Here is a 13,532-nt window from a genome sequence, read left to right as displayed (position 1 = left end):
TTTTAGCTTTTGAAACCTTAAAGAGTCTGGGTAGTTGAAACATTTATTGAGTTGTAGTGAAAATATGTATTTATTTAAGGAAGTGGAAAGTTATCAATTAATGTTCTTTTCAGCCTCTTTTTTAACATTCTTCTATCACTATAGGGTCCACTGGTTCTATACAGCGTATGGTAGGTGAGTGGGCTTTGACATGCCATACCTTGGCATGGAGGCATGAGGGGCTATTGGGGTTGTTAGGGGGGGCATACCTTGGCATGAGGGGGTGGGCATGAGGAGGACCTTGGGACTTTCTAAAAGATCCCTTCATGCAGACTTTGGTTCACAAGTGCCGTGAACCATGGTTCATTGAAAATCTGGCCCAACGCCATGAAAAATTATTAGGACCAGGATATGCGTAGCCTCGCAATGCAGCCAGCCAGGTCATGAGTTCAGGATGTGGTCTCGGCTTGCACTCTTAAAAGGCACTCCTGAAAAGCGGAAACCCTGGGAATAGGGTCATGAATCCTGGAATGTTGTCCCGGCTACCATTTTTAAAGAACTCCCAAGTCATCCCAACTTGATGAAAATCCAGACCCATGTGTCTAACTGAGAAGGCCTGGGACCCCAATAACAAGAATGATTTGCATTTATACAGCATATTTAATATAGTAAAAGTCCCAAGGCATTCACAAGAGCGCCATCAAACAAGTCATGGCACTGAGTCATATTAAGCAATATTAGTCAGGTAACCTAAAACTGTGAAAAGGGGGCCTGTTTTAAGGAGCATGTTAAAGGGAGAGAGAAAAACAGAGATGCAGAGAGTTTTAGCGAGGGAATTCCAGGATGAGGGCCTAGGCAGCTGAAAACACGGCTAACAAAAACCGCTTGCATTCTTACATTGCCTTTAATATTGTAAAATGTTCCAAGGCACTTCACAGCAAGGTTATCAAATAAATGTTGACACTGAGCCACATAAGGAGATATGAGGACTGGTGACAAAAGCTTGATCAAAGAGGTTGATTTTAAGGAGAATCTTAACGGAGGAGAGGGAATTGGAGAGACGGACAAGCTTCAGGATGGAATTCATGTGCTTAAGACCTAGGTAGCTGAAGACACAACTGCCAACGGAGAAGCAATTAAAATTGGGGATGCGCAAGAGGCCGAAATTAAAGGTTGCACAGAGATCCCTAGAATCATAGGGGTTGAAGGCAGTTACCTTGATAGGGAGAGGCAAGGCCACGGAGGGATTAGAAAAGAAGGATGAGAATTTTAAATTCAAGGCACTATCCAACCGGGAGACAAGGTACTTTAGTGAGCACAGGGGTGATGGATGGTACAAGTTAGGATATGGGCTGTGGCGGTTGGAAGTTGCAAGGCCAACCAAGAGATCATTGAAATAGTAAAGTCTAGAGATAACAAAGGCATGGGTGAGGGTTTTCAGCAATAGATCAGTTGCGGCAGCAATGGAAACGTGTGGTGTTATGGAGGCAGAAGTTGGGTGGAGGAATTTTTGGTTTTTTGGTTAAGATTTGTGACAAATCAGAAACACTAAAGAGCCAAGAGGGGTAATGGTGTGGTATTGTTGGGTGTCATGAGCATACATGTGGAACCTGACATGTTTTGGGTTGATGTTGCCAAGTGCAACATGGAAATGGGAAATAAGAGGTAACCAAGGATATATCCTTGGGAGTCTCCAGAGGTAACAAAGGTCAAAAGCCTGGGTCCAGGATCAGCCATAAAAGCTGATGCGTGGGATAAATGTATTGGCAACCTGGCCAAGAGATAAATAAAAGGGCCACTAAGGAGTTGCCAAAATCAGGACTGTGGACCTGCAGCTATTAGATTGCTAAATATGATAACTGGTCGGGATGTTCTGGCTTTCAACAAAATAAGTGATAATTGAATATCACAAGAGTTTATACACGGTTATAAAAACTGACACATTGGAACAGATTCATGTGACTGAGTTACCCTCTGCTGGTTTGGACATAAAGATCTTTACACTTTGGGAGGTTTGTTTCCATGAGACTTAAGATATCAAAGGTCATATATCTCTTGTCCCCCATCCTCCTAAAACAGTAATCATTCAAGCAGCTGGGTGATCAATTCAAAGCAACGAGCTGCAGAGTCACTCAAGTCAAGAGCAAGAAAACAGTTTTAGATGTTGAAATTGTAAAGTTAATAGAGATTCTGATGTAAAATGTATATCACCACAGTATTTCATCTCATGCCCCCAAACACAGTATATGGCTTAAGTATTAGATAACAATACTGAGAAATGAATACCTGAGGGTTAGCTAAGTTAGGATGAGAAGAAAATGACAGAAGGAAGAAGATGAAGGCCATAGATAATGGCTCACTACAGGTGTTCAAAGGGTAAGCAGAGCAACCAGCACAAAATCAAATAGCTGAGATGACAAAAATGTTTGACTCAAAGGATGAGATATCTCCATTTCCACAAGTTAACTTGTCAGCAACTGATAACACTGTAAATATAACCTTGCTAAGTTGTCCAGCAACTTCAAATGCTGAACAGCAAACAAATGGGGTCACAAGTAAGTCAACTTATCATAATGATATAAAACATTTGGGATTGTACATAATAGCCCAAGTGTTGTGATAGAAATAATGGTGAGGCTATCAGCACTCACCTTTTCTAAGCAGTAAGTTAAACGGCAACTTTTGGCACCCACACATGCACAGTCCAGTGCTGAAATCAGGTAGTTGCCCTGCTCCTCCACAAGCATCACTACGCTGCTATCTTGTCAAGGGACGCAACATTCAATGGGTGTGAAGGTGAGATAACATTTTTATTCATTCTTGTAAAGTGTTTGTGGCTAGCAAGGCCAGAAGCATCCCTAACTCCACTTAAGAATGCGATGGTGAGACCTCTTTTGAAACCACTGTAGCTCACATGGCGAAGGTGCACCCATAGTGCTGTTTGGTAGGGAGTTCCAGGATTTTGACCCTGTGATAATGAAAGGACAGTGATAATAGTTCCAACTCAGGATAATTACTTAGAGGGTAACTTGGGATGGTGGTGTTCTCCTGCACCTGCTGTCTTTGTCCTTCTAGAGGCTGTGGATTTGGGAGGTGTTGTCGAAGAAAGTCGGTGAGTTGCTGCAGTGCATCTTGTACATGGTACAGACTGCCACCTCTGTTTGTCGGTGTGAAGGAAGTGTTTGTTTAAAGTGGTAGATGGGCTGCCAACCAATAGATTGTAAATGGTGGAAAGGCTTTGTGGAGTCAGGAGGTGAGTCACTCAGCCAAATACCCTTGTAGCCACAGTATTTAAGTGGCTGGTCCAGTTAAGTTTCTGATCAGTGGTGACTCCCAAGATGTTGATAGTGGGAGATTCAATGATCTGAATGTCAAAATACTAAACTTAATCCACTAAAATACTATAAGTTAAGAAATCAGTTCAAATACGGACGAACATTCAAATCATTATAATCACTATGATTAAAGGCACAATAGAAGCTATAATTGCAAAAAATATTAATGATCAAATGGTCACATTTAATGTAGTTTTTGCTTACCTACTAATACTATGGCCCATGTATAGTACACCTAAAAATTAAGCCCTCAATTTCCAATATTTACTTGAATAATGACTTGGGTTTTTTGTTTATTTCCTTTTAACTGCTCAAGTGTCAGTTTGTACCTTAATCATTATGTGCTGTGAGTTACTGAAAACTATAAGTTTTCTTTTAAAAAAAGGCAGCTACTTAAGATAGTAGCTTAGTGTTTTGCAGTATAGGGCCTTCTATTAACACTGCTCTATTGATGGTGCAGATCCTATCTATTTTTCTTTCAGAAAATCTTCACAAGATCTCTCTTACAGTGGTTCAAAGAACCTTTTTTCCCTTTTTAAGTTCAGTTCTCAAAGACAAATATCTTTTACTTTGCTGATGTTCATTATTCTTATCTGGCTGAATGTACTCAGACATTTAGGACAATCACAGCTATATTGTTGTGGATACTTCCCAGGTAAGTTACATGTTCATAATTCAATAGAGAAATACTATTGTATATATTGGAGTTCAATAAATTTATCTTGTGTCCAATCATATCTCCCAAAAAATACTTCACAAACGAAGTATTGTAAGAAATTGCTCTATAATAACCTTGTAGGGTCTTAAGAAATTTATTAAATATTCTGAAGAAAGATTCCATAGCAGCTTGCCAGCCGAAAAAAAACACAGGACAAGCCTGTTATCTCTGCCAAGGACATGTCCCTAGCACAGAAATTCCTGATAACGTTAGATTACATGATCCATACATAAATCAAACCTCTGAAGAAATAAAGAGGGTAAAAACAGGCTCTCAAGTGGGAAAAAGAAATCACTTTGGACAGTGAGGAATTTTTCAAAATGATCCATGCCAGCCAGCCTTCTTTAGAAACAGGAAGACTGGGAGCAAGAGCTTCCTTATACCTCAGTTAACTTGAGAAGAAAGAAAACAAATGAGAAGAAGACTGAAAACAGAACTGACAAGACACTGCTGCTCCTGGCTGCAGAAATTGGCTTCATCCATCTGATTGCCATTTGGGACCAGTGAACCATCCTTATCTGTCACAGGTTGTATGTTTGCCCTACCTATTTAGCACATGCATTATATTAAAAATGTTGCTTCTTAATAAACTACTAAATAAACTATTCTAAATTCATCAATGAGCTTGACCCCCTTTTTAGGTAATCTGTGATTTCTAAACCTAAACCTAACAGTATTACTTTGAAGTGCAGCGACTGTGACAACCACAGAAAGATTATAGAAACAAGTGAAAAACCAATTAATCTGTTCTTCAGTCATAGGGAGTAATGTTGAGCAAAACAACCGTAGAACTCCCTTATCTTCAAATACCTGCCCAGGATCTTTCACATTCATTTGAACTGGAAAAAGCCAGGTGAAGTTTGCCTTTGTCAAAGCTCCCTTACTATTCCACTTAATTTGGGAGTTGGCGGGGATAATGGTGTGAATTAATACCTCTTGACTCAGGCAAGAGTGATACCAGTTGAATCAGGATAACATTTTTGCCTGTGACTAATTATTTTACACAAAACTTTTTGGTTTAAATATTGATGCGGCTTGAACTCTATTGATTAGAATTTCTGTCCAACTGTAGGCAGAAAATTAATGTAATCAGCATTTAGAGCAAGAAGAATTTAGGGTGGAATCATTTGCACTGGGTCTCTACTACTTTCTGGCCTCATTGGAAAACTCCACAGCCTGGGTATTGGAGATGACTTTCATTTTTCCTCTCCACTCTGAGATACTTAATGGTGGCAGGAATGATGGTATGATGGAATGCCCCAGAAATTCCAACAGTTCTACTGAGCGTATAACCAGTATTAAATATGTTTGTATGAAACATGCATACTTGCTGGGCCCCACAATGTTATATACAAATCTTAAGCAATCATGGAGTGCTACATTGACATTGCAAAATGGCTGAAGATCAAAGGAACAGCAAGCAAGATAAATTGGGATAATGGAACACACTGAGCAGACCACCCTACATGCAGCCCCCAGACAACAAGGCTCCATAGGTGGGCACTCTAGTAGTGCTCTATAAATTGTGACTGGCCCATACATTTCACTTAAGAACTGCATACTTCTTAAAGCAAAATGAAAGGTATACTGCTTACATTTAAATGAAGTTTATTTGCCCACTCTCCAATGACTGAATATGCACGTGTAGAATTGTTCTTGACTTGGTACTGATAAATGTCGTAATGTCCAGGAGCATCACCATTTTCATTGAAGGTCACTGGGATCCCTGCACTTCCTGCAGACAGTGAGAGAATAAATTGTTATTTTTTGTAAACCTTTCATAACCATTTCGCACAATGACCTCCCCAAAAAATATTTCTCATGATCATTTCCAATTAAATGCTCTTCTTCCCATTTCTGAAGTCCAATTAAATGATTCAAGAACATTAACAAAAACCTCAGAGTAAGTATTGGTGTGCAGAATACAGCAAGTGGTTCAGTCGGTTTTCCAACTTAAAGGGATCCTCAGCTGCAGTCAGGAAAATCTGGCTGGTGGTTTGGGAAACATTCTTAAGATGATTGCTTGAGGGGTTTGAGCCTTAAAGCCATAAAAAATTCACATTAGCCACTGTAAATTCCGTAGACCATATGCCCACTGCGCTACAATGCTGCTTGTTTTCATTCTTAATGCATAAACCCTCCTAAGGGTGTTGCTAAATATTCTTTGCGCTTAGCCGTGCAGTGAACTGCCTATTAAAAAAAGCGTTTCACGCTGGCAGCTCGCCAACTTGATTATATTGAGGACCTGGGACTAAAATGGATTGGGTCTTACACTGACTCCCTCGCGCAGCTACCTCCTACACTCTGACTATGATGGTCTCTAAATAGCACCCAAAACAAAAAAAGTCTCTTTTGAGTGGGCTACACTTCCTGTGCCCAGGCCAGGCTAGAAAGCCTTTGGAAGGTGCCAAAACTCATTACTTGCTCGAGTCTAGATTTGATCTAACCGTTCAAGGCCTAAAATTACAAAGTTATGAACTAATCATCCTGTATTTGCAATTTCTTTGACATTTATAAACAGGAACAATTTGTTAATCATACATTATTAGAGTTTCGTATATGTGCGTATAAAAAATGTATTGATTTAACGTTTCCATCAACTGATTTTTCAAAGCCAAGATTATAACTAAACTGGGAAGTGATTAATGTGCATATTGAGGCTTTTATGATAGATTTAGGTGTCATAAGAGGTTAGCAAATTTATCAAAAGGAAAACTTACTATCTTACAGGTGCTTTTAGTTCAATAATGACTTTTAAACAGCCCATGTAAAACTACAATCTAGCCTTATGTGATTGAAAAGTCCCATGTAGTGAATGAACAACTTTTGAGCTGTGTTACACTGCAGTGTGTCTTGTTTCTTTAAATTTTCTATGATATATATTTCATTCATAGCAATCCTGTTGCTTTTGTTGCTTCAAAGCAGGATCAAATATGAAACAACAAAAGGTTAACTGGCAGAAATAAGATATATTTGAGAGGATTAAAACCATAATTTTACCCACAGTATATTTGGATAACTATATACCCTGAGTTTAAAGATTAGAGTCTGTTTTGGCTCAATTAACTTTATTAATAAAGTTGGTGGATTAATTCTTCATGAAATTATGGGCTGGATTTTTGCCATTGAGACAGAAATATTCTCAGTTGGCAGACCTGTCTCCATGGAAATTACCCTTGCACACACGATATTCAGTTGGTGGATGTGTAGTGGTGTGATCAAGTCTGGCCCTCCAGAGCCATGTCGGAGGTGGCTGCGGAGGCAGGTGAGTGTCAAGGCTGTTTAGTTAGAAGGCCTGCCTCAGTCCACTGAGACTTCAGCTCAGCTGTGTAGGAGACTGTTAGACCCTCTAGCCTGAACATTTCCCCAGCCACCCCCACACCACCTTATGCCGCCATGCCCCCTCATACCACCCATGTCAGCTCGATGCTCTCTCATATCACTCATGCCAACTCCATAGCCACTCACCCAGTATCAATTATGGGCAGACTTCAGGAGCCATGTGGAGATGAGTTCTCACTCACAAATTTGATACTGAAAAAGCCATTCATGAAGCCATTCAATTTTTAAAAAATCTCCTCAAGTGGTCAATCTTTTGTAAAAACAGACTTCCATTCACTAACCACATCGAAGACAGCTAATACTTTAATAGCTTTTTAAAACTATGAATCAAAAGGTGAACTTAGTTCCCTTTCTGAGATAATTGAGGTTTAGAGTTTTTGAAATTCAGCCAGGCATTCATAATGGGCTTGGTTAAAATATCAACACTTGGGCAATGTCAACAATGAAGCCTACGGAAACTGCAGGAACAGATGGCTAATGTTTTTTTTTTTCTAAGCTATACCAGATGCCTTGTCAATCAATGTACTCCAGGAGTGGGTGTCTTTTATTACTTTAAGTGACAGCAGCAGCCTGTTTTCTTTTTACCCTCATTTTTAATGAACTAGGGATTAAAACATCTTCAGATCATGACACTTAAACCGACTTTATCCTCCCTTCAGAAGTATTCACACCTCCTCGATAAATTTGTGACTTCCATGCAGCAGATTAATGCCCATGGAACAGCAAAAATGGGGTCCGGTTGAACTCAGCACTAATTTCAAATGGCCCTGCTGAGTTCAGGTTTCCTGCCTGTGTGATTCGCGCCCTGTCCCCTCCCTCCTGCTGTCAAGAATGGGATCCATCAGAAATGGGACTGGAACTTCTGCTCCTCGTTCCCGCCCACCCATTTTTAAAGGCCTCTAGAATCAGCCTGACTCCACGAAAATCTGGCCCATTATTCTTTACTTTTTTGTAATGTAACAAGAAGAACCATTCTACAACAGCTAATGCCTGAAAGTCTATCCTGAAAGTCGATGAAGACCAATAGCTCACCCATTGCAACTGTAACTGCTTACACTTTCGAACCTTTAGTGCCTACTCTATCTCTTCTCCAAATCAATCTTGTACTATCTATAACAATGATTTATTTGTCATTCTGAGTGATTCTTAAGCACCGGGTGCACACTTCAGTGCTCATCACGAAAAGGCATGAACAGTGATGTTCAGTGTAGAAGCCTCTACAATATTCATTTTATGTTCTCTCTTCCTTCTTTCCCTTTCCCCCAAAATGCACATGTCCCTGACCCATTTTCTTCTTTACTTTTTTGTGTGGGATATGTCACTGTTTGCCCTAGGAGTTGAGAAATACGCTGGAAATGCTATTTCGTTTGCTTCATCCAGTCTTCATTGTTAAAGAAAATCTCACTCTAAATGCAGACCTCTAAACTAAGTATATGCTGTGCTTAAGGAACTCTATTAATAGAGGCTAAAAATCATTGCTTTAATAGCCACAGGTTGCCTTTTGAAGCATACAAATGTTATTGTTTGATTTGGCTTACACCATATAGTTTCAACATGACAAATATAAAATCACAATAGATAAAGACTAATACCCTGATTTTAGAGATAATACACAAATAGCTAGATTATGTGTTTGCTTGAAAAATCCTTGTGAAAGGTCAATGGGGTTTAATCTTGGAGCAATTCACCAGCATTGCCTGTAACTTGGTCTGCGAATTGCCAAACCAAATCTAGATTTCACCCAACAAAGTTTAATTTGACTTATTTGAAGGTATTTTCCACAGATTTCCTGTGGGTGTTTGAAACCATCCTCAACTACAGGATCATTTAATTAAACTAAACTATCTCTAGCTCAGGCTTTTTAACAAAAAAGAATCGTTAAAGCTTTTCGCGCCGTATCGACCCAATCCCGCCTCATTAATCATGCATTCCCGGGAAACACATCCTTTCAATGGTGGGCAGGCTCTCGTTTGCCTGCCATGCCATCACCTCACCGCTTCTTCACACCGAGTGTAATATTTAAAGTGTAGCCACGTGCACACCTCTCAGTACTTCCAGCCCAGGACTGCTGCACAGAAGACATGGCCCGAGAGGCAAGAAGACTGCAGCCCTCCCAAATAAATGACGCATTCCTGGAACACCTTTTGGACGCTGTGGAGGCCACCATAATGTCCTCTACCTCTGCTCTGGCTGCAGGAGGTCCAGCAATCTCACCACTCGGGCTTGGTAGGCAATGGCAATGATGATTGGTGCCAATGCTGCACAGAAGAGGTTGGCCATCCAATGCAGAAAGAGGATGAATGATCTAATCCACGCTGCCAAGATAAGACAACCATCTCACCACTCTAAACTCACACACTCAAGCCCATCACACATTCACTGGCATCTTACTCATTGCCAGCTCAAGGGACATCAACACTCACTCTCTCACACACACCCTCACATGTCCATCAGGCCTCATCTCCTCTGGAGACTGCCTCCTCAGCCCTCACAATTTTGAGGCCACTTGCATAGATCAACTTGTGCCCCCAGACACACCCCAGGATACCCACCCTTCCCCAGTACAGTCCTCGCCCTGCAGCCTCTTCCCTTGCCTGAGGCCACTTCTCCCCCTTCCCTAAGCAAGCCCTAGCTCTGCAGCCAGGGCAGGAGCGGAAACCTAATTAGGGGGATGAAACATGGAATTTCAGGAATGGCAAGTGCTGGTTTTTGAAGTAGCAACACATTCGAAGACTTTGGAGGAGAAAGGGAGGCTAGAAATGGGGTGGTAATTTGCAAGGGTGGAGTTAGCAAGGGCTGTTTTTTTTAAGGTGTGGGTGAAGATGGCAGATTTGAAGGAGAGAAGGACAAGACCTGAGGAGACAGAATCATTAAAAATATAAGCTAACATGAAGGTGAAGAAGGGAAGTTGGGTGGTCAGCGTGATGGGAATGGGGTTAAGGGAGAAGAGGGTGGGTTTCATCTATCCAGAGAGGGCATGAGGGGGAGAGAGACTAAAGATAGATGCTAGTTTGGAGCAATGGCAGGGGATAACTTAGATGAAGCTGGGCCTAGTAGGCTAGGGGAAGAGAGGGAAGAGGCCAAGGCTCCTGAATGGATGAAACCAATTTTAGAAACAAAGAGGTTGATGAGCTCGTCCCACTTATCAGAGAGAGGATTATAAGAGGATGGCTTGCAGTGGACAAAATAAGTTGAAGGTTATCTTGGCAGTGAGCAGTTTTGGCAAATAAGAGCAAGATCCAATCGTGCTTTATGAGTCCAAACAGATTTAGCAATGAATGGCTAAACCAGTTGTTTGTTATTTACATATGTACATTTTTTTTTAAAAAATAACCTTAATTTGGAGTAAATAAAGATCTAGGATTAAAGATAAATGTTAGTTCAAATGGTCGGTTGAGGAAAAATCTCAGATGGGTTCAGTTGGTATTTTGCCCTCAGCTCTGAGTCAGTAAACTGTTTGAGAATACTTCTATAAATGCAAGTTCTTACCCTTCTATCTTCCTTACTCTTTTCTTAAAGGACATGGGGCATGCTGGAATATTGCTGCATGGGTGCCTGCAACACTCCAGAATCTCATTCTTCATGTGAGAAGCTAGACAGTACTTAGGCAGTTTATTCATGTTGTAGGGGAGGAGGGGGCGGCGGCGGGTGGGCTGTCATGGCCTCACAAGATAGCCATGCTTATTGACTTTCTAGAAGGAATTATTAAGTAGAAATCAGATGCATGAACATGTGGCTGACTTATTTTCCCCTTCTTAAAACAAAGTGAGTGAAAGCGTACTGATTGCGACCCTGGACAGAATCAACAGATTCCACTGAGATCCTTTTTAATGAACCTGCAGCATGCTGTGTTGTTAGCAACCAACTCAAAGGATTGTTCCTCGGCACAGTTGACTTGGCTAACACCCTCAAACTATGCCACCTAACGTACCAAGAAATTAATCAATATGATTAATGAATATTATTTATGTTAAAGTGGCAATTAAACACCCTCTACATTATCAACAAGAGACAATGAGCAGGTCACAGTACATTACTGTGTTGCAGTAATTTTTTTACAAGTTGCGGCTGCTGATTGGGTCTTAAAATCCGTTGCAACAATGGCGAAAGCTACTTCACCTTATCTGCAAAATTCCATTGGCTCCATTGAAATGAAAATGAATACATGTATTTATTTAACACCTTTTATGACCACAGGATTTTTAAAATTCTTTCACAGGATGTGGGTGTCGCTGGCTAGGCCAGCATTTATTGCCCATCCCTAATTGCCCTTGAGAAGGCGGTAGTGAACCACCTCTTGGGCTCCTGTAGCCCATGTGGTACATATACCCACATTGCCCTTATTAAGGGAGTTCCAGGACTCTGAACCAGCAACACTGAAGGAACAGCGTTATAGTCCATGTCAGGATGGTGTGTGGCTCGGATGGGGACCTGCAGATGGTGGTCTTCCCATACATCTCCTGACCTTATCCTTCCAGGTAGAAACTGCGAGTTTAGAAAGTGCTGTTGAAGGAACCTTGGTGAGTTGCTGCAGTGAAACTCATAGATAGTACACTGTGCTGCCATTGTGCATCGATGGTGGAGGGACTGAATGTTGAAGGTCGTGGATGGGGTGTCAATCAAGTGGGCTGCTTTGTCCGGGATGGTGTTGAACTTCTTGGGTGTTGTTGGAGCTGCAATCATCCAGGCAAGTGGGGAGTATTCCATCACAGTCCTTACTTGTGCCTTGTAGATGGTGAACAAGCTTTGGGGATTCAAGAGCTGAGTTACTTGCCATAGGCTTCCTAGCCTCTGATCTTCTCTTGTAGCCATAGTATTTATATGGCTGGGCTAGCTCAGTTTTGGGTCAATGGTAACCCACAGGATGTTGATGGTGGGGAATTCAGCAATGGTAATGCCATTGAATGTTAAGCAGAGATGATTGGGTTGTCTCTTGTTAGAGAGAGTCATTGCCTGGCACTTGTGTGGCAAGAATGTAACTTGCCACCAACAGCCCAAGCCTGCATGCTGCCCATGTCTTACAGTCAATGACATACATTTGAAGTGTAGTCACTATAGTGCAAGAAACACAACAATTTGCACACAGCAAGATCCCACAAACAACAATGTAGTAATGACCAGATAATGTTATTTTCTAATTGAGGTATAAATATTGGCTAGGACACTGGGGATAACTCCCCTGCTCTTCTTTTGGTATCCTGCCATAATATATTTTATTTCCACCCAAGAAGGCAGATGGGGCCTTGGCTAAACACCCCATTGGGAAGGTAGCACCTTCAGGAGTGCAGTACTCTTTTAGCACAAGACTGGAATATCAATTTTGATTTTTGTGCTCAAGTCCTGGAGTGGGACTTAACCGACAACCTCCTGACTCAGAGGTGAGAGCACTACCAATTGAGCCATGGCTGACACCACAAATATGTTAACAATGAAATAATTCAGGAAAACAATTTGAATTCACTAGCAGAGGCACATCATTGATTGTTATTATAGTGCTTTAAATTTAGTAAAGAAGGTGCCATCTTTTTGCTATATCTAATGTGACTAATATTCAGACCATGTGCATGCTGCAAATTTGAAATCTAAACATATATTTGAATTATTGATCATTAGTCTATAAGCTACTCGACCAGCTTTATGAGCAAAATCCTAAATCAGATGAAATGATTTATTGCCACTTTTTCCGGAACACTTTCCATCTCAGAGTAACTACTCTGTGCAAATATTCTTTTTTTTTCAAATTCGGTATATCAATAACATACTTTAACTCACGGTTAAGTTAAGAACAGCTAAGCTATCTATTGAATTTCTCAGAAAGTGTATTAGAGCCAAGGTTGTGCCTTTGTTCATTTCCAGGTGTATTGCTGATGCTGAAATGAGACACAGTCCCACGATCAAATGAGCATTTGTGCAGTATGAGATTGAGCAAGTTCATAGTAGGGCTACTAATTTACGCTATTCCTACACTGCGCTTAATTTGAGGTGCAGAAATTTCTTTCATTGTTCAATTTGAGCCACTAGTGCTGCTATGTTACCTCAATAGATGACTGTGCCATAAACAATATCCGCTTGAAACAAGCCTGCACTGTAAACTCACTTAAGCGGAAGTGGTTTGGCAGCACAATAAATTATACCATCAAACATGTAAGAAATCTCTC

General features: G+C 40.9%; 1 protein-coding gene across 1 annotated transcript in view; it reads right to left on the bottom strand.

The window, feature by feature from the left end:
• grm4 (glutamate receptor, metabotropic 4) overlaps window positions 1–13,532 on the bottom strand; it is a 1,385,277-nt gene that overhangs the window by 280,565 nt on the left and 1,091,180 nt on the right. The window contains exon 8 of the mRNA XM_041196119.1: window positions 5,628–5,767. Within this exon, the coding sequence (XP_041052053.1) occupies window positions 5,628–5,767 (140 nt within the window). The remainder of the gene's footprint in view (window positions 1–5,627; window positions 5,768–13,532) is intronic.

This window comes from Carcharodon carcharias, chromosome 9, assembly GCF_017639515.1.
Source record: "Carcharodon carcharias isolate sCarCar2 chromosome 9, sCarCar2.pri, whole genome shotgun sequence".
Lineage (NCBI taxonomy): Eukaryota > Metazoa > Chordata > Chondrichthyes > Lamniformes > Lamnidae > Carcharodon > Carcharodon carcharias.
The sequence above is the reverse complement of the archived record's forward strand: the minus strand, read 5'-3'. Positions and strand labels throughout refer to the sequence as shown.